Source organism: Geotrypetes seraphini, chromosome 2 (assembly GCF_902459505.1).
Source record: "Geotrypetes seraphini chromosome 2, aGeoSer1.1, whole genome shotgun sequence".
In the NCBI taxonomy this organism is placed as follows: domain Eukaryota; kingdom Metazoa; phylum Chordata; class Amphibia; order Gymnophiona; family Dermophiidae; genus Geotrypetes; species Geotrypetes seraphini.
This window is the reverse complement of record NC_047085.1, coordinates 64713495-64737374: the sequence shown is the minus strand read 5'-3', so window position 1 is coordinate 64737374 and position 23880 is coordinate 64713495. Positions and strand designations below refer to the sequence as shown.

At 42.0% G+C, this 23880-nt stretch overlaps 1 protein-coding gene across 8 annotated transcripts in view; it reads right to left on the bottom strand.

The window, feature by feature from the left end:
- The window catches only part of UBR5 (ubiquitin protein ligase E3 component n-recognin 5), a 1080924-nt gene that overhangs the window by 327768 nt on the left and 729276 nt on the right, over positions 1–23880 (bottom strand). For all 8 annotated transcript variants that reach the window (XM_033933084.1, XM_033933089.1, XM_033933086.1 and 5 more), the window contains 2 exons: positions 20855–21066; positions 13829–14059 (listed from right to left, as the gene is read on the bottom strand). In XM_033933084.1, the coding sequence (XP_033788975.1) occupies positions 13829–14059; positions 20855–21066 (443 nt within the window). The remainder of the gene's footprint in view (positions 1–13828; positions 14060–20854; positions 21067–23880) is intronic.

Sequence of the window (23880 nt, the reverse complement as noted above, 5' to 3'; positions counted from 1 at the left end):
TTGACAGGTTACAAATGCCAGTTGTTATATGAAGAAAAGGCATAACACTGACATCTATTGGATTTGATGAGCAAATACTGGCCTATCTTTTACATTGGAAATTTATCTTTGGTTCAGGCTATCAAGGGTTAACTGGGAAAATTATATAGGAAAATACGTTTTTGTAAATGAACAAGGCTCCGCAGGATATACGTGTTTAGGAAGCTAAGACATCAGACTATTGTATGTTAATGTCAGAGAAAGGATAAAATGTATAGCTTTGACAAGATTTTGTTGAAGGAATTTGAACAGGAGAATGTAATGCGAGTTTCTTATTCTTCCCAACTGAACACATAAACTTTATAATTTGATATTTACTTTGCATTTATTATAATAAATCTCAAAGATTTTGTTCTTAAAGTCTACAGTGTTTTCTGTCCCATTTTTACATATCAGGATGGGAAGTTCTTCTCTTATTGTTTAAGAGAGGAATTTTCATCCTGTGGAATTTCTCCTGAACTTGTAGCCAGGTAAATTGCAGCCCCTGGATAACCTGTTGGAAAAATGCATTTAAACTTTGGAAAACTTCAACTTGGGGTTAAGATAGATATTCTCAGTGTCTGCTAGATAAGCAGAATAACTTAAAATGAACAAGGGGACAAGAAAAGATTAGGTACTTACCTTGATATCCTTCTGGAACATCAGTCTTTGAACCTGTGAGTTGTGAACCTCTGATCACAAAATACTGTGTAAAGACACTCACTGACATTTTTCTGCTCCAATTCCCCTCACTCTGGGTTCTCCTGTAATTATTTAGTTTATATCAAAGCAAATGGTCAACCCTACATAATCTCCCACCTACGGGCAGAAATAGCATATGCCGAGCTCATGCTCAGGTCCCTGAACAGATTATATGCCACATAATCCACTCCTGATGTAAGGAACTGGGGATCCATATCGGCATCCGCTCCCAGAGCACAACATAACCTTGAGTAGCAAGTACATGCCAAGTACAATGCCACTACTGCTGCCTTCAATCTCATCACAATGGCCTCAAATTGTCTCTTAAGGACAAAATCCAGCCTGTGGTCCAGTGTATTTTTCAACACCCTTCACTGTGGAGAGAGGTACGATTGGTAACCTGCGCCTCCAGGGAATCCAACTTTGGCAGAAGAAACAGCTGATGAAAATCAGCATCCATTGAGTAAAGTTTCATCAAGGACTTAGCCACCCAAAGGGGCACCTCCCAATGATCTGTCAATATCTTAATAATGTCCGGATAGAAGGGAAAGCATATGGTCTGAGCCTTAGTGCTGCTCATAAGCGAGCACTGAGCAGTAGAGGTCTGAGGAGGCTCTATCTTTAACTCTTGGAGAGACTCAGTAATTATCTCCAAAAGCACTTTCTGCTTCAACAGCCTGCACATAGTTTGGTCCTCTCTGATATCCAGGGCTACCACCTGGTTGGGACCTAGCCCTCCCAGGTATGATGCAGAATCTCCTACTACTGAGGACCCAGCCTGGGAAAATAAATGCATAGAAACAGAAGCCACTTCATCCTAGTCCTATTCTGACTGAACCCCCATCTCTTTCACATGGCTCTGCTGTGGGGAAACTGCACTTTTAGGGGTAGGCACCCCTTGTGCTACCAATGCCATGGCCCACGAAGAGTCAATATAGCCACTGTAATTCAAGTACGCTTCATATATCATACTAATAAATTCTGGAGCAAAATCCTGACCAGGACACCCAGAGGGCCCTTGCAGGTGCTCTCGTGTTTTTTTTCTGGGGTTTAAAGGCAGATGTGTGGATGCACTTCACAGGGGACACACTTATTTCATGAGCTTAAGCTGTCTGGAATCCTATACCCCAAGAGGCTCTGGTGGTGATGGAGGGGGCAGGGTTTCCCACTGAAGAGGAGAAGGAAGTGTTCCGGTGCAGTGAAGAGGGACAATCTGGCCTCCCTTTCCCTTCACAGCTTCACTGGCTCTCCATCAAGGGCCGCCCACTGTTCAAATTCAGCTGCTTCATGTACAAGGCCCTTCATGGCCTTCTAACAAAATACATGATGGAAGTGCTTGAACTTGCTACTCCCACCTGCTCTTTGCACAAAAACTCTTTGGGCTAGATTCACTAAGCCCACCAATCGTGTTTGTGATCGTGTACCGACCCGATTCATTAACCTCTGTGCTGATCATCCTCTGATCTGCAAATGCAAATGAGGGGAAACGGCATGCAAAATAAGAAGGACGTGATTCACTAAACTAAAGGCGGCACACCGACTGGGCTGGCCGATCCAAAAACAAGCGACTGGTGAGGACCAGTCGCTTGAGAAAAAACCCTGCTTTCTTCCCCGACTCTCCTGCTCCCCCTGCCCCGCTCTCTCTACCCTGACTTTTTTATGCTGGCCACCCCACTCTCTGTCCAATGCTGGCTGCACTGCTCTCTGCCCCGATTCTCCTGCTTGCTGCCCCACTGTCTCTGCCCCGACTCTCTGCTGACTTCAGTAAAGCATCTCCTTCTCTCTGCCATGATTCTCCTGCCCCAATTCTCCTGCTTGCCGCCACACTCTCTCTGCCCTGACTCTTGCTGGCTACCCCGCTCTCTGCCCTGACTCTCCTGCTTTCCGCCCTTCCCTGCAGTGCGAGCCCGTGGTTTAACCCGCTTTAAACCTGCGGGTTAAAACAATGGACTCGCGTGTAAAAAAGTAAAAAAAAAAAAAAAAGCATGGACAGCAAACTCATGCGCAGACCATTTACAGGCAGAGTAGATGGTCTGCGTATGCGTCGGGATAGCTCTCCAGCGATCCGTGTCATCGGTGAGGGGCATGCCTCCAATTGCCTCCATTTGCATGAGGACGCATTGTGGATCAGCTGGTCTGGTAGGATCGGTGGGTTTAGTGAATCTAGCCCTTTATCTTTTCCTTTCCCTCCTTACAAGGAAAACTGTGAAAATCATGTATGACAAACCTGTTAACTTTTCTGGCGGCCCATTTAAGCTGGGAGATGCTTCCCATTATATTGTCCTCTTCATACAAGCAATTCAGATTTGAAAACCCATTTCTACAACAAGTTTTTAATAAAGCATTGATCTTTGGATCCTTGTACTTGAACTAGGTACTGGTTATGTTCAGCCTTTAGATAATTCTGTCAACTGTATCAAACTACCAGGTATATAGCGGTATATAAATTTTATGTTTATATTTTAATTTTAAAGTTTTTAGGAGAGAAAAATCTACAGAACAGATTTTAAGGGGATGGAATTTGATAAACTACTTTTCTGTGGATACAATCAAAGTGGTTTACATATTATATACTTGTACATATTCTGTATCTGGGGCAATAAATGGTTAGGTAGCTTTCCCATAGTCACAAGGAGCTCTGTTTCAAATCTGGTTCCCCTGATTCTCAGTCCACTGTACTAACCATTAGGCAACTCTTCAATTACATTTCAACATTTAGGGCATATAATTAAAGTTCTGCTCCAGTTTTACAGCAATGCAACTTCTCTAGCTCTGTACCATCTATATTAAATACCATAACATTTTAATTGACAATTTTAAGTAATTCTTATTGTATATCCAATAAAACTGGAATGTAAATGTAATACATCAGTCCCCTCTTAATCAGTACACAAAATAAAATATTTAAATAGTTATTTTAAAATTTCAGAATATCCAGGCGTAGAGTTCCCAAGTACTGCCAATATTCATTGGCAGGGGTATTACCCAGTTAACTTAAGTTTTTTGCTGTCTTAAGCTATCCTAAGTTAACCAGATAGTTATGAATACTGGCAATAACTGGTTAACTCCTATTCCACCTGAATTTGCATCTGGACCACTCTGAACATTATCTGGGTAGTGTGATTATGGTCTGCCTTGATCTTTATCAACATTATCTGTTATGTCCCATTGAAAATATAAGCAAGGCCCACTCAGTACTGTTTAACCATATAACAGCCTCCCTTACAGGTCATTCCATGTCAAGAGGACCTGAAGCCCACGCTCGATCCCCTTGAAAGCCAACCAAATTTTACAGGGGTGTTGTCTAGGGTCTCAAATGAAACTCTGCAATAAATTTTGGACTGCAGCAGAAGGAAACTACCTAGGAGTCTGAAATTTTGCAGCTTGGTACAACACCTTAAGAACATAAGCAATGCCTCCACTGGGTCAGACCTGAGGTCCATCGTGCCCAGCAGTCCGCTCACGCGGCGGCCCAACAGGTCCAAGATATGTGCAGTAATCCTCTATCTATAGCCCTCTATTCCTTTTTCAAGCAGGAAATTATCCAATCCTTTCTTGAACCCCAGTACCGTACTCTGTCCTATTACGCCCTCTGGAAGCGCATTCCAGGTGTCCACCACAAGCTGGGTAAAGAAAAACTTCCTAGCATTCGTTTTGAATCTGTCCCCTTTCAACTTTTCCAAATGCCCTCTTGTTTTTTTTATGTTTTGAAAGTTTGAAGAATCTGTCCCTCTCTACTCTGCCCTTCATGATCTTGTAGGTTTCTATCATGTCTCCTCTGAGTCTCCGCTTTTCCAGGGAGAAGAGCCACAGTCTCTCCAATCTTTCAGTGTATGAAAGGTTTTCCATGCCCTTAATCATTCGTGTTGCTCTCCTCTGGACCCTCTCAAGTATTGCCATATCCTTCTTAAGGTACGGTGACCAATACTGAACACAGTACTCCAGGTGCGGGCGCACCATTGCCCGATACAACGGCCGGATGACTTCTTTCGTTCTGGTCGTAATACCCTTTTTAATAATACCCAACATTAGAAACATAGAAAAAAGCAGCAGAGTCTGCCCATTCCAAGTATCCCCTCCCCTGAATTTACTCCCTTAAAGATCCCACATGAGTATCCCATTTTCTCTTAAAATCCGTCACGCTGCTGGCCTTTATCACCTGGAGTGGGAGTCTGTTCCAATGATCCACTACTCTTTCGGTGAAGAAGTATTTCCTGGAGTCGCCAAGAAACTTCCCTCCTCTGATTTTCAGCGGATGCCCTCTGGTGGTCGAGGGTCCCATGAGCCAGAAAATAACATCTTCTGACTCGATGCGTCCCGTGATGTACTTATATGTTTCAATCATATCTCCCCATTCTCTTCTTTCCTCAAGTGAGTACAGCTTTCTTCGCGGCTGCTGCGCATTATGCTGTTGACTTCATTGTTGTGTCCACCAGTACACCCAAATCTCTTTCAAGGTTACTTCCCTCTAATATTAATCCCCCCATTTGGTAGCTGAACGTCGGGTTCTTTTTCCCTATATGCATAATCTTGCATTTCCCTATATTGAAGTCCATCTGCCATTTATTTGCCTACTCCTCCAGTTTGTTTAGGTCCCTTTGTAGGTCCTCACACTCTTCCGCAGTTCTAACCCTTCTACAGAATTTAGTGTCATCCGCAAATTTTATAACTTCACACTTCGTCCCCGTTTCCAGGTCATTAAATACATTGAACAGCAGCGGTCCGAGTACCGACCCCTGCGGAACTCCGCTCGTGACCCTCCTCCAGCCCGAGTAGTGACCCTTCACTCCAACCCTCTGCCTTCTGTCTGCCAACCAGTGTTTGACCCATCTGTGTACGTCCCCTTCTACCCCGTGGTTCCACAGCTTCCTAAGTAACCGCTCATGGGGTACCTTGTCAAAGGCCTTTTGGAAGTCGAGGTAAATGATGTCTACAGGTTCCCCTTTGTCCAACTGGCTGTTTACCCCCTCAAAGAAGTGCAGTAAGTTTGTTTGGCACAATCTTCCCTTGCAGAAGCCATGCTGGCTCGCTTTCATCAGCCCATTTTTTTTATATGCTCACAGATGCTGTCCTTTATCAGTGCTTCTACCATCTTGCCCGGAACCGATGTCAAAGTTACCAGCTTTGGGGCACGTTTTTGTGCCAAGTTTGAAATCTTTTGCAAATGTGCTTCCATTTCTACAGGTCAGCAAAGTAGGCAAAAAAAGTTCACGAATGAAAATTTTTGGCAAAGTTTGGCTCCATACTGCTGTTGGTAGAAGTCAGCTGAGGGTACAACTTTACCAGCAGACATGTACCATGAGGTACTTCCAAGATTTGCAAAACGAGCCTTTACAGTGAAGTGAAGCTGAAGATATGACCATTCAAAAAATATAGCTTTATTCATTTATGCAAATTTTCACTGTTTTTCAGATTCAAATATCTCTAATGTGTAGGTTTTTTTGGTGTTTCATCTTGGCCCTGACCTTTCTTTGGTGAAAATTAAAGCTTCAAAGATAAGCATTAGTTGTATACGCGCACAAATGTTTAATATTGATAAGAACTGCCGCTGCTGGGTCAGATCAGTGGTCCATCTTGCCCAGCAGTCTGTTCACGCAGCGGCCCTCTGATCAAAGACCAGCATCCTAACTGAGACTAGCCCTTCCTGAGTAAATTCCGGTTCAGCAGGAACTTGTCTAACTTTGTTTTGAATCCTTGGAGTGTGTTTTCCCCTATGAATGACTCCGGAAGAGCGTTCCAGTTTTCTACCAATCTCTGGGTGAAGAAGAACTTCCTTACGTTCGTACGGAATCTATCCCCTTTCAATTTTAGAGAGTGCCCTCTCGTTCTCCCTACCTTGGAGAGGGTGAACAACCTGTCCTTATCTACTAAGTCTATTCCCTTCAGTACCTTGAATGTTTCGATCATGTCCCCTCTCAATCTCTTCTGTTCGAGGGAGAAAAGGCCCAGTTTCTCTAATCTTTCACCATACGGCAACTCCTTCAGCCCCTTAACCATCTTAGAGAGGTGGTGGAGAGGAAAACGGTGACTGAGTTCAAAGAAGCATGGGATGATCAAGGAGGATCTAGAATCAGAAAATAATATTAAATATTGAACTAAGGCCAGTACTGGGCAGACTTGCAGGGTTTGTGTCTGTATATGGCCGTTTGAGGGACGATGGGCTAAAGAGGGCTTCAATGGCTGGGAGGGTTTAGATAGGATGGAGTAGGTTTTAACAGAGATTTCGGCAGTTGGAACACAAGCACAGTACCGGGTAGAGCTTTGGATTCTTGCTCAGAAATAGCTAGGAAGAAAAAATTAGAAAAATTTAAATTGAATCGGGTTGGGCATTCGGGTCTTTATCTGCCGTCATCTACTATGTTACTATGTTAGTCGCTCTTCTCTGGACCCTTTCGAGTAGTACTGTGTCCTTCTTCATGGACTGAACTCCAGGTGAGGGCGCACCATGGCCCAGTACAGCGGCATGCTAACCTTCACACTGCTTCAACATGCAGTTTTTTAAATTCATATCACAGATAGTTTTATTCAGAAACACCTTGTAGTCATCTGGAACTGCAATTGCTGAAAGCTTAAGTTTCACATTCTGGTGGATTGTGCAGACACAGACTGAATGAGTCCCTGATGAACTGACTGTGACACACCACTTTGGCTGAAGCTCACAGAACTTTGAAAACCTAATTTAAGGTCCATGCAGACTGCGATAGGTGGTGTACAGTTCCTTCAGATTGCATAATAGCAATCTTTTCTGCTTTTGCACTTTTTCACCACTGATCTGAACAGAGACAATCTTTTTTGCTTGGGCATAGTCTAGAGATTTCATCATGTTCATATAAATCCAGGACTTTCTGTGTAATCTGCTGAGGAAGCACTTTTCCTCTCTTTATTGCTGGAACAGCAAGAATGCCACCCTGCTGTTTCAGCTTCCTGGCCTTTTTAACCATTCTTGTTGAAACGCCAGATTCCAAAGCAGTTTTCTCAATAGTCCAGCTGTGTGGAGCGAGAGTGAGAATTTATATTTTCTCATTACTAGATAGTTCCAACTTCTGCTTCAGTTCAGTCAATAGAAGGTTATAGTCAGAACACCTTTCACATTGGCCACTTTCTGGTTCTGCTTTGATATCAACTGGAGTTAAGTCACCAATAACTGTAATTTGGTCTGCAATTACATTATAGGCTTGAGAGTTTGCGTTTAGCATAACTTAAGGAATTTTGCTTGGTAATCCGTTGAATCTTTAGAGGAGAGTCTGACCATGCCTCCCCACTCCTTGCCAAACTTCATTGGCTCCCAATAATCTCCAGAATCCATTTCAAATGTTCCTGCCTGGCTTTCAAGATCATTCACGGAATCCTGCCTCCTCTTATCCCACTGTCTTTCAACTCCTCCAGTCCCGACTCCTCCAGAACTGCCCAAAGGCTTAAACTAGCCTTCCCCTCTCCACGCGGCATCCACTATTCAGGCAAACTGGGAAAATCCCTTCTCTTCAAAATCACAGGTCTTTGGAACGACCTCACCACCCCGCTGCGGAACCTGAGCTCCCTTCAGTTAATCCGCAAAAAACTGAAAACCTGGCTTTTCAGCAAATTGTAGCTCTATCCTTCCCCCCTTTCTCTCCCCCCTTCTACACATAAGTTCATGTAATCCTTTTTCTTCTTCTCTACCCACTATTTTAAGTTCTTGTAAACCGTGTCGAGCTCCATTCTCATGGAGATGATGCGGTATATAAACTTAAGGTTTAGATTAGATTAGAGAGATTCCTAGTGGTAAAAAGCTGGCATTGAGGTTTTCAGATGCATTGGTAGGGTAATCCGTTGAATCTTTAGAGGAGAGTCTGACCATGCCTCCCCACTCCTTGCCAAACTTCATTGGCTCCCAATAATCTCCAGAATCCATTTCAAATGTTCCTGCCTGGCTTTCAAGATCATTCACGGAATCCTGCCTCCTCTTATCCCACTGTCTTTCAACTCCTCCAGTCCCGACTCCTCCAGAACTGCCCAAAGGCTTAAACTAGCCTTCCCCTCTCCACGCGGCATCCACTATTCAGGCAAACTGGGAAAATCCCTTCTCTTCAAAATCACAGGTCTTTGGAACGACCTCACCACCCCGCTGCGGAACCTGAGCTCCCTTCAGTTATTCCGCAAAAAACTGAAAACCTGGCTTTTCAGCAAATTGTAGCTCTATCCTTCCCCCCTTTCTCTCCCCCCTTCTACACATAAGTTCATGTAATCCTTTTTCTTCTTCTCTACCCACTATTTTAAGTTCTTGTAAACCGTGTCGAGCTCCATTCTCATGGAGATGATGCAGTATATAAACTTAAGGTTTAGATTAGATTAGATTAGAGAGATTCCTAGTGGTAAAAAGCTGGCATTGAGGTTTTCAGATGCATTGGTAGGGTCATCACTGTCAGAATCAGACTTAGGGCTACTTAGATCTTGCAGTTTGACATGCAAGTCTTGCCTGCATCTTGGGCAAAGCTTTTGGCCTGGTTTAAACTCATGCCTTGTGATTGCTTTTAAATGATCAGCTGTAGGAAGATCAATTGGGCGTAGGCCTTTGATATTGCTGTGAATCTGTTTTCTGAACGGATTACAGCAGTTTTTCTGTAGAAATTCAAACTTCATCAGAATCAAGGCTTCATGATGAGTATAGATATTAGATTCCATGGACAAAGTAGAAAGTCCAGAGCATCTTTTAATTAATTGTTGGTCAGGCAAAGAGAAATCAGAAATAAACTTCAAGCAGCTTTCTCCAGAACAGAAGGTAGATGGTTTCTGGCACTGATAACTATCATAGATTCCAATACTGCAGGGATCTAGCTTATTATTAGTCTTCATAAGATAAAGAGTCACCTAAAAATACAGAATAAAAGTAAGGTGAAAAATATCAGTGTGAGAACCCAATGAAAATAGAGCAAAGCAAGTTGTACATGTCAGCAAGTGCAAAGTAAGTTTCCAAAATCCACATAGGCATAGCCTAATTAGGGTAAGAACCAGATGCTGCACAGAAAAAATAGAAGGAAAGCAACAAGCCAAAGGCAAGCTTCCTTCTCTAAATGACATTCAGCACATTATACAGTCTCTAAACCCCAAAGGTTCAAATTCTGAGTCCATCCCACCATTTATCTTAAAACATCATTTTTCCATTTTTGGCCCATTTATACTTAAACTAATTACCAAAAGCGTCACCACAGCAACAATACCATCAGTTTGGAAACATTCTTTAATCTATCCTATAATCAAAACAGTAAAGAAAGCACTAGACCAGCACAAATCTGTTATTCTTCTCTCTTTAGATCTCTCAGCCGCTTTTGATACGATAGTTTAGTTTCTCAAGTTTATTTTTTAACTTATTGAATCGCTTATTTAATTTACTAAGCGATTTACATAATTAAAAAAAAGTACACACATATACTAATTTTCACAATAAGTTACATAGATTTGACAAATTGACATACAAACTTGCCGCTGTTGGAATTTCTAAACAAATCCTTGACTGGTTCTCTTCTTATTTTTCAAATCGTACCTCTGTAGTATCAACTGTATTTAAAAATAACTTCAGCATCCCTCAAGGATCAATACTCTCCCCTCTACTTTTCAATATCTACCTGGCCCCTTTGCTTACTTTATGCCAATCTATCGGTCTTACCGCATACACTTACACGGATATTCAGATTGTCCATCCCATTGATGCATCCAATTCTAATGACATCAATCTGGTCAATTCAAAACTTGATAAGATTAGCCAATGGCTTTGTGATAATATGCTTTTGTTAAATATCTTCAAAACCAACTGTCTTCTTTTTCCATGGAAAGAAAATATTCACCCAACATCTCCGATTACTATTAATGGCACATCGATAAATTCCGTTAGTTCAATCTAAATCCTTGGTGTAACGATCGACAATAAACTGTTCTATCGCCTTCAGATTAGTGCAGTTGTCATGAATTGTTTCTGGAAACTCAGAATAATCAGATCCTTAGCCAACATTCTTGATCCTCAGTCTCTTAACATTTTAATTTACTCCCTCATAATTTGAAAACTTAATTATTGCAATTCCTTATATAAAGATATCTGTCAAAAAGACATTTGACACTTACAATTAATACAAAACACTGCCATAAAAATAACAAACAAGAAAAAATTTGACCACGTTACCCCTTTGCTAAAAAGTGCACACGTTACCAATCCATCATCGTATTACATATAAAATTGCTTTAATCTCCTTTAAAACTATGAACACCAAGGAACCTGCTTTTATTCTTAAGTTTCTTATTCCTCATGACCCTCCGAGAACTTTAAGATCTGCATCTCAGCACCTTCTTCATGTCCCATCCTTAAAAATCATTAGTACTCATAGGGCTTCTTAATTCGCAGTAAGAAGTGCAGTAAGTTTGTCAAGCAAGATCTTCCTCTGCTGAAGCCAGACTTGTTCATACAGCCACTGTGCTGTGATAGTTGAAAGTCAGAACATGTTCAGAAAAGCTGCATGTATCAGACACATTACTACAGCTATGTGTGCATTCTTGTGAATCACATGATTATGCGTTTGGGCTTGCACGCAGTAAGTAGTTTGTGCAAGCTAATGCATGCATGTTTTGACTGTCATCTTGCAAAAGTGCACAGAAAGTTTGTCAAACGCTAAGTATAGTATGAGACAAGTACTTGTGGCTGGCAAAGCTTGGTTATGAGTTTTCAGATCAATATAATTCCACTGCACTTTCATAATGAAGTGCCAATGACCCTCCAGCATAGCATGTTTACGCAAGCAAGTAATGCTTATCTTTAAACCATCAATTCTCAAAGAAAGATTGGGTCCAAGATGAAACAGGATTGCTTCTGAAGCAAAAAACATGCTCTTTCAAATGATATAACCCCCCCTCCCCCAAAAAAACCTACACATTAGAGATATTTGAATCTGAAAAAGTGAAAATTTTCATAAATGCATAAAGCCATATTTTTTGAATGATCATATCTTCGGCTTCACTTCACTGTAAAGGCTCGTACTGCAAATCTTGGAAGTACCTCATGGTACATGTCTGCTGGTAAAGTTGTACCCTCAACTGACTTACCTACCAGCAGCAGTATGGAGCCAAACTTTGCCAAAAATTTTCTTTTGTGAACTTTTCTGTAGAAATGCAAGCACATTCGCAAAAGATTTCAAACTTGGCACAGAAACTTGCCCCAAGGTGTACCAAACTACAAAATTTCAGACTCCTAGGTAGTTTCCTTCTGCCGCAGTGCTTAAGCAAAGTTGGCATTTTAGGTCACACAAGGCATGGGAGTGACTCGATTGCTTTTGTTCAACCACCCCTAGCTCCTGACCAAATTGAGATAGATCCAAAATTTTTTAGAGAGTTTCATTTGAGACTCAATACCACTGTAAAATTTGGTTGGATTTCAAGAGGGTCGAGTGTAGGTGGTTTTCAGTTTTGGTCCACTTGACATGGAATGACCCCTACATAGTTAATTAGTGCTGAAAGGGGCCAACATACTTATTACCGTATTTTCCCAAAAATAAGACAGTGTCTTACATTAATTTGGGGGCCAAAACACGTACTAGGGCTTATTTTGGGGGGATGTATTTTTTTTTCATGCACAATGATATAAGAACATAAAAATAGCCTTATTGGGTCAGACCAATGGACCATCAAGCCCAGTAGCCCATTCTCACAGTGGACAATCCAGGTCACTAGTACCTGGCCAAAACCCAAGGAGTAGCATTATTCCATGCTACCAATCCAGGGCAAGCAGTGAATTCCCCCATGTCTTTCTCATCTCTCCCTTCCTCTCCTCCACTCCAATTCTTTCTTTTTCCTTTATCTCCTTCATATGTGCAGCATTTTTCCTCTCCTCTCACCCATCCCCTTGTGTCTTCCCTCTTCAGCATCTTTTTATCCCTCCCTCCCATCTCCCCTGTGCAGCAGAACCCTTGAACAACACCTTTCTATCCCTCCCATCCCCCCGTGCAGCCTAACCCTTGTTATCTCTCACCGCGAAATTGACATACCTCCCTCCAAACAGCAGTGTTGGCAGCACTCTAAAAAGGCTGCTTCGCGATCTTCTCCCACCAGGGCTTCCCTGTGTTGCGTCGTTGATGACATCAGTTATGCGGCAGAGGGTAGGACCCGGCGGGAGAAGACCGCAAAGCAGCCTGTTTAAGGTGCTGTCGACGCTGCTGTTAAGAGGGTAGTGATCAATGGAGATCACTCTGAGGAAAGGGATGTTACCAGTGGTGTGCCTCAAGGTTCTGTTCTTGTGCCTGTTCTTTTTAACATTTTTATAAATGATATTGCTTAAGGGTTGTCGGGTAAGATTTGTCTCTTTGCAGATGATAACCAAAATCTGTAATAGAGCAGACATGCCATATGGTATGAATAACAAGAATGACGATCTGGCAAAGCTTGAAGAATGGTCTGAAATTTGGCAGCTAAAATTTAATGCTAAGAAATGCAAGATCATGCATTTGGGCTGCAAAAACCTGAGTGAACGGTACAGTTTAGGGGATGAAGAACTTATGTGCACGACGGAAGAGCGGAACTTAGGTGTGATTGTATGTGATGATCTTAAGGTAGCCAAACAGGTTGAAAAGGTGACGGTGAAAACTAGAAGGATGCTAGGTTGCATAGGGAAAGGTATGGCCAGTAGAAAAAAGGAGGTATTGATGCCTGTGTATAAGACTCTGGTGAGACCTCATTTAGAATATTGTGTACAATTCTAGAGGTTTCGGGGGCAATCTAACTAGGGCTTATTTTTGGGGTGGGGCTTATATTAAGACCTATCCGAAAATCATGCTAGGTCTTATTTTGGGGGAAACACGGTAATTTCCACATGTAGATCACTGGACAAAGACCATTCTCTCTGCTTCATGATTTCTTACTTGAGGAAATTTTTAAACCTTTCATTTTTGAAAAAAGTAATGAAACTGAATTATAGAGAGGAGTATGCAAAAGGCTTTGTGGATGTGCATCAAAATTCTCTGGACACACTGACACCAAACTTCCTAAGTCAAGCACAGAAGGCCATGCTATGGCAAATGTGGGGGGAAGTAATCAGTACAGAATACTTACCTTTGGACAGTGCAAGCTGTTTATTAAATATTGATTTAGATACCTTTTCCGTTCCAGCTGTGGTGTGTCCAGTGTTGTCTGTTGATTCATTGCTTTAATCCAGTAAATAAGAGCCTGAAAAACATATGCTACGTGTTTCAACGAGCAAACATCCAAGACTGGAAGAACATCCGAATGCTCATCATTGTGAGACCGCATCAATGAGAGTGCATAATTTAAGAAATCACCCCGTGCTGACATCATTCCCTGCCGGGCGCTCAGTAAAGTAGCTCGTCTGCAGAAGAAGATAAAGATACACATGTAAAACACTCATGGAAAATTTTTTAAAACAGCTGCTTTTCTGGAGAGCAAAACAAAATAATTCAGAAAACAAAATTATATTAAATAAAGCAAATCTAAGCAATTACAGTAAAACCTTGGATTACAAGTAACTTGGTTTGCAAGACAAGCAAAACATTTGATTAAATTTTAACTTGATATACAAGCAAGGTCTTGCAATACAAGTATATACAGTATACACACATCACAACTGAGCCGATGGTTCTTCTCTCTCTGGTGCTGCAAGAGTGTAGTGACTGTTCTAAGCAAGCAAAGTCTTGCAATACGAGTATATATAGTATACACGCGTCACATCATTACAACTGAGCCGATCGTTCTCTCTGATGCTGCAGGAGTGTAATGACTGTTCTAAATGAGCAAGGTCTTGCAATACAAGTACGTATAGTATTATGTATTAAAGTTTCCATTATTTCATATGAGGAAATTCGCTTTGATATACGAGTGTTTTGATTACAAGCATGTTTTCGGAATGAATTATGCTCGTAAACCAAGGTTTTACTGTACTTTATAAATGGCTTCCTTGGGTAAAGCCATGCTTCCTCCACTAACAGCTGAGTGGACGGATGAAGCAATAAGACAATTAATCAGGGAACATTTATTAATTTAAATTTATACCACAAGCCCAAATGAAGAATACAGTAGGTATTTTTCTGTCCCTGGAAGGCTCACAATTGAGTTTGTATCTGAGGCAATGGAGGGTTAAATGACTTGCCCAAGATCAGAAAGAGCTGCAGTAGTATTTCAACCAGGTCTCCTGATTCTTGGCCTGTTGCTCTAACCATTACACTATTCGTCCACTCCATAAAGAACCACTCAATAAGGAAGATAACAATGCCAAATAGTTTTGTTCAGCTCCACTACATGACAAATTTCAAAACTCAGCCTGGTCAGAATCTGAGGTTTATTTATGTTATTTCTATACCACTTATAGCCGAAGTGGTTTATATTCAGGTACTCAAGCATTTTTCCCTTTTTGTCCAAGTGGGCTCACACTCTGTCTAATGTACTGGGGCAATGGGGGATTAAGTGACTTGCCCAGGGTAACAAGGAGCACTGCAGGTTAAATTTTATATCATATAATGATCAATCATGCAAGTTTGAGCCTGACTTCAGTGGTATGAGTTTGAAGGACTGTAATGTAAAGAGAGAGCCCAATAGCTCCCATAAAAACTTATTGTGTATTTTCAGAGGACATGTTGGGACTACTGTTTTTTAACATATAATTGAAATGGAGATGTGATAATTAGTAACATAATTAAATTTCCTGATGACACACAGTTATTCAAAGTTATTAAATCATAAAAGGATTGTGAAAAACTGCAAAAGGACTTTACGAGACTGGATCGCTGCTAACTGACCCGATTCACAAAACGGCCCACTGCGTGTTTTTCCTCTCGATTGCCCATTTTCTGATACGGCCATGTAAATTAGTAAAACCCCATGCAAAATAGCCAAGCGATTGATTCACTTACATTGCTTGGCTATTTAACTTCGAGTTTTACCGATCCTAATACCCGACTGCTGTAGAACTGTCGGTAATTGTGTTACTACAAGAAAGAAGCCTTAAGACATCAACCCCGTGTTCCAAATCCGTACCAAGATGATAAATTGGACTATTTTTTTAAAAATAAATGTCTATTCGAGTTTTCATTGTCATGATAACAGATAAACTATTGTTATCAATTCCTAACATCACCTTCCACCATACATCTGGGTGTTATTGTGTAAAAAATAAGTTGAAGAAGGAGAAATTAGGTTCTTACCTGCTAATTTTCGTTCTGTTAGCCAGTAGACTGGTATAGTCCTTATGAATGGGTTATATACCTCACTATTACCAGCAGGTGGAGACTGACAACAAACTTGTATATCAGGTTAGCTTCCCCTCTTGCAATCCAATCCACCAGTTTGCCAAATAGCCAGCAGAACCTAGGAAAGACTTCAACTGAAAACAGTATAACACACTCCGAACAGGAGTGTAAAAACAACAAACACTGGTAAACTACTGTTGGAACATGTGTAGAACTGAATCCTGGTATAGAAAACATCCCCACAGCTCACCAACTAAGCCATAGCCGCTGTTCTTACTTCTCCCCAGCCCTAGAAAAATACTAGAACCTGCAGAAAACCCTAAAATCTGCACGTGAGCAAAACAAAAACCTGCAATCACCGCACAAAGACAGATAGGGTGGGGGACTATACCAGTCTACAGGCTAATAGAAAGAAAATTAGCAGGTAAGAACCTAATTTCTCCTTCTATATCGCCTGGTAGACTAATATAGTCCTTATGAATGGGACGTACCAAAGTAGTATCCATTAAGGGTGGGACACCCGAAGGGCTGACAACATAACATGTTCACCGAATACTGCATCCCGATGCGCTTGAACATCCACACAGTAGTGTCTCACAAAGGAATTTAGACAAGACCAAACTGCAGCCTTGCAAATATCCACTGGAGGCACTAGAGAAGACTCAGCCCAAGAAGCTGCCTGACCCCTAGTGGAAGGAGCCTTGAGAAATTCTAGAACAGGCTTCTTCTTCAGAAGATAAGCAGAAGCAATAGTAGCCTTAGAAGAGCTATCCCCCCTTACGAGGACCCGCTAGAACAGTGGTCTCAAACTCAAACCCTTTGCAGGGCCACATTTTGGATTTGTAGGTACTTGGAGGGCCGCAGAAAGAATAGTTAATTTCTTCTTATTAAAGAAATGACAATTTTGCATGAGATAAAACACTTTATAGTTTATAAATCTTTCCTTTTGGCTGTTTTAATAATAATATTGTAATTTATAGGTAAAGAGACATATGATCAAAACAATTTTATTTTACTTTTGTGATTATGATAAACATACCGAGGGCCTCAAAATAGGACCTGGTGGGCCGCATGTGGCCCCCGGGCTGCGAGTTTGAGACCACTGTGCTAGAAGGACAAAGAGATGATCTGATTTCCTGATCTCCTGGGTTCTCTGCACATAAAAGCGAAGGACCCGACTGACATCCAACTTGCGCAACTATCTCAGCTCGGAAGAGCCCTTCTGGCTATCCAACACTGGGAGGACCACTGCCTAATTGACATGAAAAGGAGAAACTACCTTTGGCAGAAAGGAAGGAACAGGCCTCAAGATAACCCGTTCCCTAAAAAACTCCAAGAAGGGAGCCCTACAAGAGAAAGCCTGCAGCTCAAACACGTCTAGCTGAAGTAACGGCCACCAAGAAGATGGCTTTAAGAGTAAGGTCCTTCAAAGAGCAGTCGCCGAATAGAAGGCGCACTAGAACTGACAGAACCAGATTCAGATCCCAAGAAGGAACAGAGGGTCATACTGGAGACCTGAGCAATTTGGCTGCACGCAAGAAGCAGTCACATCAGGAATGGCAATCAAAACGCTGACAATGCCGCAAGCTGAACCTGGAGAGAAGACCAAGACAGGCTCCTGTCCAGGCCATCCTGCAAAAACTCTAGATGTTAGGCAGGGAAGCGTGAAAAGAGACCATTCCATGCGCAGCACACCACTCCTCAAATAGATGCCAAACCCTCACATAAGCCTGAGAGGTGGAAAGCCTCCAGGACACCAAGAGAATTGAGATCACTTTATCTGAATACCCCTTCTTACCTAGGCGACTCCTTTTAAGAGCCAAGCCGTAAGACAGAAGGGACTGGGATCGAAAATTGGAATGGGACCCTGAGTCAGAAGGTCACCAAGAGAGGCAGAGGATCCGCCACCAGATGCCTCACCAGATCCACATATCACGGTCATCGAGGCTAATCCGGAGCCACCAGAACCACAAGGCCCGGATGGCAAATTATGCAGAGAACTCTGCCTACTAATGGCCACGGAGGGAACACATACAACAGCCCCTCCGTTGGCCATGGTTGAACCAGAGCATCCAGGCCCTCGGCCTGACCATCTCTGCGATGACTGAAGAAGTGGGGTGTTTTGGCATTGACACTTGTGGCCATCAGATCCATGAGGGGCTGACCCCAAGACTGCACTATCATCTGAAAAGCCACCGGGCTGAGACACCACTCTTCGGGATCTTGCAAGTGATGACTTAGGAAGTCCCCTTGAACAATCTCCACTCTGGCTATGTGGAATGCTGATATTTCTTGATGGTGTGACTCTGCCCAGACCATGAGCAGAGCCGCCTCTTGTGCCACCAAATTGCTCCTGGTATCCCCCTGATGATTGACATAGGCCACCGCCATGACATTGTCCAACAGAACCCTGACTTGCCCATCAGAAAGGACTGGAAGGCTAGCAACGCCAGATGGATGGCTCTGGTCTCCAAGATATTGATCAACCAAGAAGCCTCCTCCGTGGACCAGGTGCCTTGAGCTGAGTGACCTAGACACTGAGCTCCCCAACCGAGAAGACTGGCATCCATGAGCAGCACCGTCCACTGTGGCTGATCCAGACTCGCCCCTTGTACAAGATGGGGGGTCTGGAGCCACCAACAACGATTGCCCTGAGCTAAGCCCGGAAGCTGAACAGAGTGATCCAGACTATGCCTCTGAGGTGACCACCTCTGAAGAAGAGCATACTGAAGAGCACGCATGTGAGCCCATGACCACCTCACAACATCGAGGGAAGCCGCCAACTTACGCTCCTCAGGGACCCTCAAAGCAGAGCCGCCCTCAACAGGCACAGTATGCCGCTACACGATGGCCGAGACCACCAAGTCCACCATAGGCAACTTTAAGGTGTCCCAATCCACCTCCGGGATGGATATAGGTGGGCCATGGAACGAAAAAAGGGGCCTCCAGCACCTGCCACTGTGCGAGCACAATATCCTGAATATCCTGATGCACAGGAAAAGAGCGGGAAGCCAAGCAGATCCCCAAAAGTAAGGAATTCACCACATAAGGGGGCTCCTTCTCGGTTTCCTCGAAATAAGCTTGTGAAGCTCGTCCCACTAAAAAATGCCACTGCTAACGGAATATGTTCCTCCAAGAGGATCACCCCAAAGGTTCAGGTCCTCATCTACCAAATTCTGCTCCTCTTAAGAAAAATCATCATCCCAAAAGACCCGCGGCCACTTGGACGAGAAAGGAGTAGAGGGGGACAAAACTGGAACAGATTGTGGCTGAACCGTAGAGGGCAAACCTCTCCCGAGGTGGAAGCAAGACCTCCGGTCGCATTCAGAAAAGCCTTACAGAGTACTAAAACATAATCTAGGGAAAACCCCCCTGGCAGCCCCATGGGACTTCCTGCCACAGTAGGGAACCCAGCAGTAATCTGCCCCTGTCTCTCCAATACAGGGGGAAGGTCACAGAAAAAATAGAGGTGCTTTCCGCCAAAATTGGAGCCAAAACTGCCAAAAAAGGAGCTCCGGAAGTCTGCAGCAACTGAGAGGCCTGAATTGCCCCAGCTGCTAAAGCAGGCAAGCCGGCAGCAGTGGTAAGGGAGTTCCCAGCAGCTTCGATGGTAAGGGAATCCTTTTTGCCCTGATCTTTGGCGGCTGGGAAACCTCCTGCGTGGACGGCGGAGGAAGCCGGGGTTCCCCACTGTGCACTGCTGACTCGCGAGGCACTTGCAGAGGGAATCCCTGGCCGCCAGTACCCGATGCTGACAAGGATTCCCCTCTGCTGTGGCCGGCACAGCGCTTCAGAGGCTGTCCGAGAGTGCCTCGCGTCTGGAGCACTTTTTCCCCTGCAAAGTGTTCATTGCATAATACAAGACCTAGCTAGGAGAAAAGTGCCAGTTAGCAGAAAAAAATACAGTAAAATACAGCAAATTCAAATGGAAAAAGCCCTTTAGACCGGCACAGCCTCAGGATTTGGGGTTTTTTTTGGGGGGGAGGGGTTCAGAACAAACTCTACTGGTTCTCTAAGCAGGAGGTCTGACCACCAGCTGAGGCACCCCTACAAAAACAATGTGTGGGACAAACACAATGACTCTCTCTATGGAAAGAGAATGAAATAAAAACTAAACTCAGCAGTATTTAGATGGTAACTCAATTAGTTGGGAAGCCAGTACTGGGTGGATTCTATGGTCTGTGTCTTGAAAATGGCACAGTTAGATCAATATCAAGTATGTATATTTTATAATTGCATCGTATCATATGCTATGAGTGTATCTCAGAGAGGGAAGACATCTTAAATTTTGTGTCAATTAACTTGTTGACAGCAGCATTGTTGGAATGGGTTTAATCAAGTATTGATACTAAATGGATGGAACTCCCCTTGTAAGAGGAAAGACTAAAACGGTTAGGGCTCTTCAGCTTGGAAAAGAGACAGCTGAGGGGAGATATGATTGAAGCCTAAAAAATCCTGAGTGGAGTACAACGGGTACAAGTGGATCGATTTTTCACTCTGTTAAAAATTACAAAGACTATGGGACACTCAATGAAGTTATAGGGAAATACTTTTAAAACCAATAGGAGGAAATATTTTTTCACTCAGAGAACAGTTAAGCTCTGGAACGCATTTGCCAGAGGTTGTGTTAAGAGTAGATAGCATAGCTGGTTTTAAGAAATGTTTGGAAAATTTCCAGGAGGAAAAGCCCATAGTCTGTTATTGAGAAAGACCTGAGGGAAGCCACTGCTTGCCCTGTATCGGTAGCATGGAATATTGCTACTCCTTGGGATTTGGCCAGGTACTAGTGACCTGGATTGGCTACCATGAGAATGGGCTGCTAGGCTTGTTGGACCATTGGTCTGACCCAGTAAGGCTATTCTTGTGTTCTTATGAGAAAGAAAAAAAACAAACAATAGAATGAAATGAAAAGGATTACACACCTTCTGCCCTCAAGTGTTCTTAGACTAGCTTCCTCACGAGCTGTCATCCTTTCCCTGCGCGTTGAATTCTGAGATGCATGGAGAGGATGGCTGGGGTGTCCAGGATCTCCAGCAGATGACAATGCAGAGCCATAACGCAACTGTGCTTCTGTGGAATCCATGATGCTGACCATCCAGTTCCAAGTGGGAATAAGCTTTTCTTCTACATAATTCTAAAAAAAACCCAAAACAAATTAGTGCCATCAGAGAATGTAGCAAAGTGGTTGAATTATTGTAATGAATAGACATCATTTTCCACTGAAAGTACATTTATACGTAGGGGGAGGGTAAAAAGTTATTTTTAGGGCGTGGCTTGGGCACGCATGAGGAAGGTCGGGTAGTAAAGGAGCTCCGTGGTGAAAGAATTTGAAAGATTTAAAAGTCACAGGAAAATTGTTAAATTTGAACAGTTAATAGTGAATAAGAGATAAGAAGAAGTGATGGCGACGGGAAAACAAAGTAAAAATTATTTCGCGTTACCGGGAAGTAGTAAAAGAGCGAAGACGGATCAAGAGACGGTTTCCAAGAATGGTGATAGCAAGATAATGAAGGAGTTGAAGGAGATTAAAGAGATTGTACTGAATACGGAAAAAAAGGTTAATAAATTGACTGAGGAGGTTTCGACATTAAATAAAAAAATGGAAATGCTGGAAATGAAGGCACACAACATAGAAGAGAGAATGATTGAGGTTGAATCAGAAGTTAGCCTTGGTAAAACGGACAGGAAGAAAATTGAATTACTCACCAGAGAACTGGAAGATTGTGCTAACCGCCAGAGGAGGAGTAACTTGCGTTTGCTGGGGCTACCGGAAGGGACGGAAAAAGGAAATGCGGTATCCTTTATAGAAAATTTACTGCCTAAATTACTTCCGTTGAAATCAAAGTTTCCGGTTGAAGTGGAGAGGGCACATAGAGTCCCTACGAGAAGATTAGAAAAACAGAGGGGACCTAGGCCACTAAGGCATCAACAGGTTATTGAAGTGTTTCAATTGGCGAAACAAAATAAAAGTTTAAAGTATCAAGAAGCTCAGATACATCTGGTCCCAGATTTTGCAAGAAATACTGCACTAAAAAGGAAAAGGTTTCTGGAGCTAAGACCCCAATTGAGAGAAATGGGAGCTAAATATGGGTTGGTTTACCCTGCGATAATGAAAGTTACAGTGGGTAATAAATCTTTCACTTTTAATGAGCCAGATGAATTACAAAAATTCATTAATGAACAAGAACAGCCAATGTCATCATAATTCTGGCTGGAGAATTTAAATAGTGATGTATTATTGGGGGGGGGGGAAATGGGAAAAGAGTTATTTTATGATATTTTTGATAGCTGAAGGAATATGGATATGAGTGTAAATGAAGTATGTATATGGATCTGCAAGGTAACGAGATGGAACATTTTTAAAAGTTATTCAAAATGGTCATTTCAACGGTCCTGATAAACAGAATATAAAGGGAGAATAAACATTCTAAAGTGGAAGTTAGTGATGCCAGTGCGGGGTATTCATTTTATGTGCTGGACAGATTCTAAGAAGGTTACATGGATTTGAGAATGTGGTTAACTTGGCAATATTGAAATTTATTGCAAGCTGGTATGGATCTTCAGCAAGTTGGGTTGATTTGTCAATCAAAAGGAAAGAATAGCATGGATGTTAAGACGGAGGTGAAGCTGGAGAATATTAAGAGGAATAACTGTGGCAAATGAATGACAGTGAGATATTGGTGACTCGTTTTCCCAGAAGTATCCAGGATAAGAACTGACGTATTAGAACACTACGTAGTTCCGGGAAGCGAGGTGGTTGTCATGGTAAGGAATTAGTGCTTAACTAATTTACAACGCTTTTATTAGAGGAAATGAAGCAAAGGTGAAAATGCCATCGGGTGAAGAGGAGTGCGGGTGTTATGGAACTGAAAGACAAGGTTTTTCGTCTATTGAACATTGCTGAAGAAATGTTCATAGGGTCATCGGATGAAAAGGTTTGGATTGTAAAAGAGAACAATTGATCATATGGCCATTGGGTGAAGAGGATTGGACTATAAAAGTGAACTTCTGATCATATGGCCATCGGGTGAAGAGGATTGGAATATAAAAGTGAAAAGCTGATCATATGGCCATCGGGTGAAGAGGATTGGACAGTAAAAGTGAACATTTGATCATATGGCCATTGGGCGAAGAGGATTGGACTGTAGAAGTGAACATCTGTTCATATGGACATTGGGTAAAGAGCATTGGATTATAAAAGTGAACATCTGGTCATATTGCCATCGGGTGAAGAGGATTGGACTGTAATAGTGAACATCTAAAGGGAAGTTGGACTGGTAATCAACTACATAGTAAATCAGAATGGAAATAGGAAAGGACAATAGGATATGGAGGAAGAGGGAAAATATTTATATTTTTCCTGATAAGATACATACTGAATACTTTGGCTATCTAGTTATTTAATTAATATTATTTCAATGAGATTTTACAGTGCAATAATATAAAAGATTGGTGGTTAAAAAAAAAAAAAAGTGTGCTGAGATATTTAATAACATTTTAGGTTAATATAATTTTATTTAATTAACAAAGTTTTAAGGATGATATTTTGAATATGAATAAGGGATTGTGGAAAAATATATAAAAATGGGATTGATATTATTTAATTGAATGTAAAGGTTGGGATATGAATTAATAAAATTATTTTATTACATGTGTAATAAATGAAGTGAATTAAATTATTTAATTATATGAAGTATATAATATAATGTTAAAAATAATTATAGAGTGCTCAGTGTGATATCTTATTCAAAACCAGCAGGTTAATAGAATAAAGATGTGTTGACATTACATCATTGCACTCACCTACCTACCAGCCCTAAACATTTTGTTAGATGTAAATTATTCAAGCAGATATATAGTGGTGAATATGTATAGATGAATACTTAGCTGAATTTAGAAGATATTGATTGATTGATGGAAAATATAAAGATCACCCCTATCAAATATG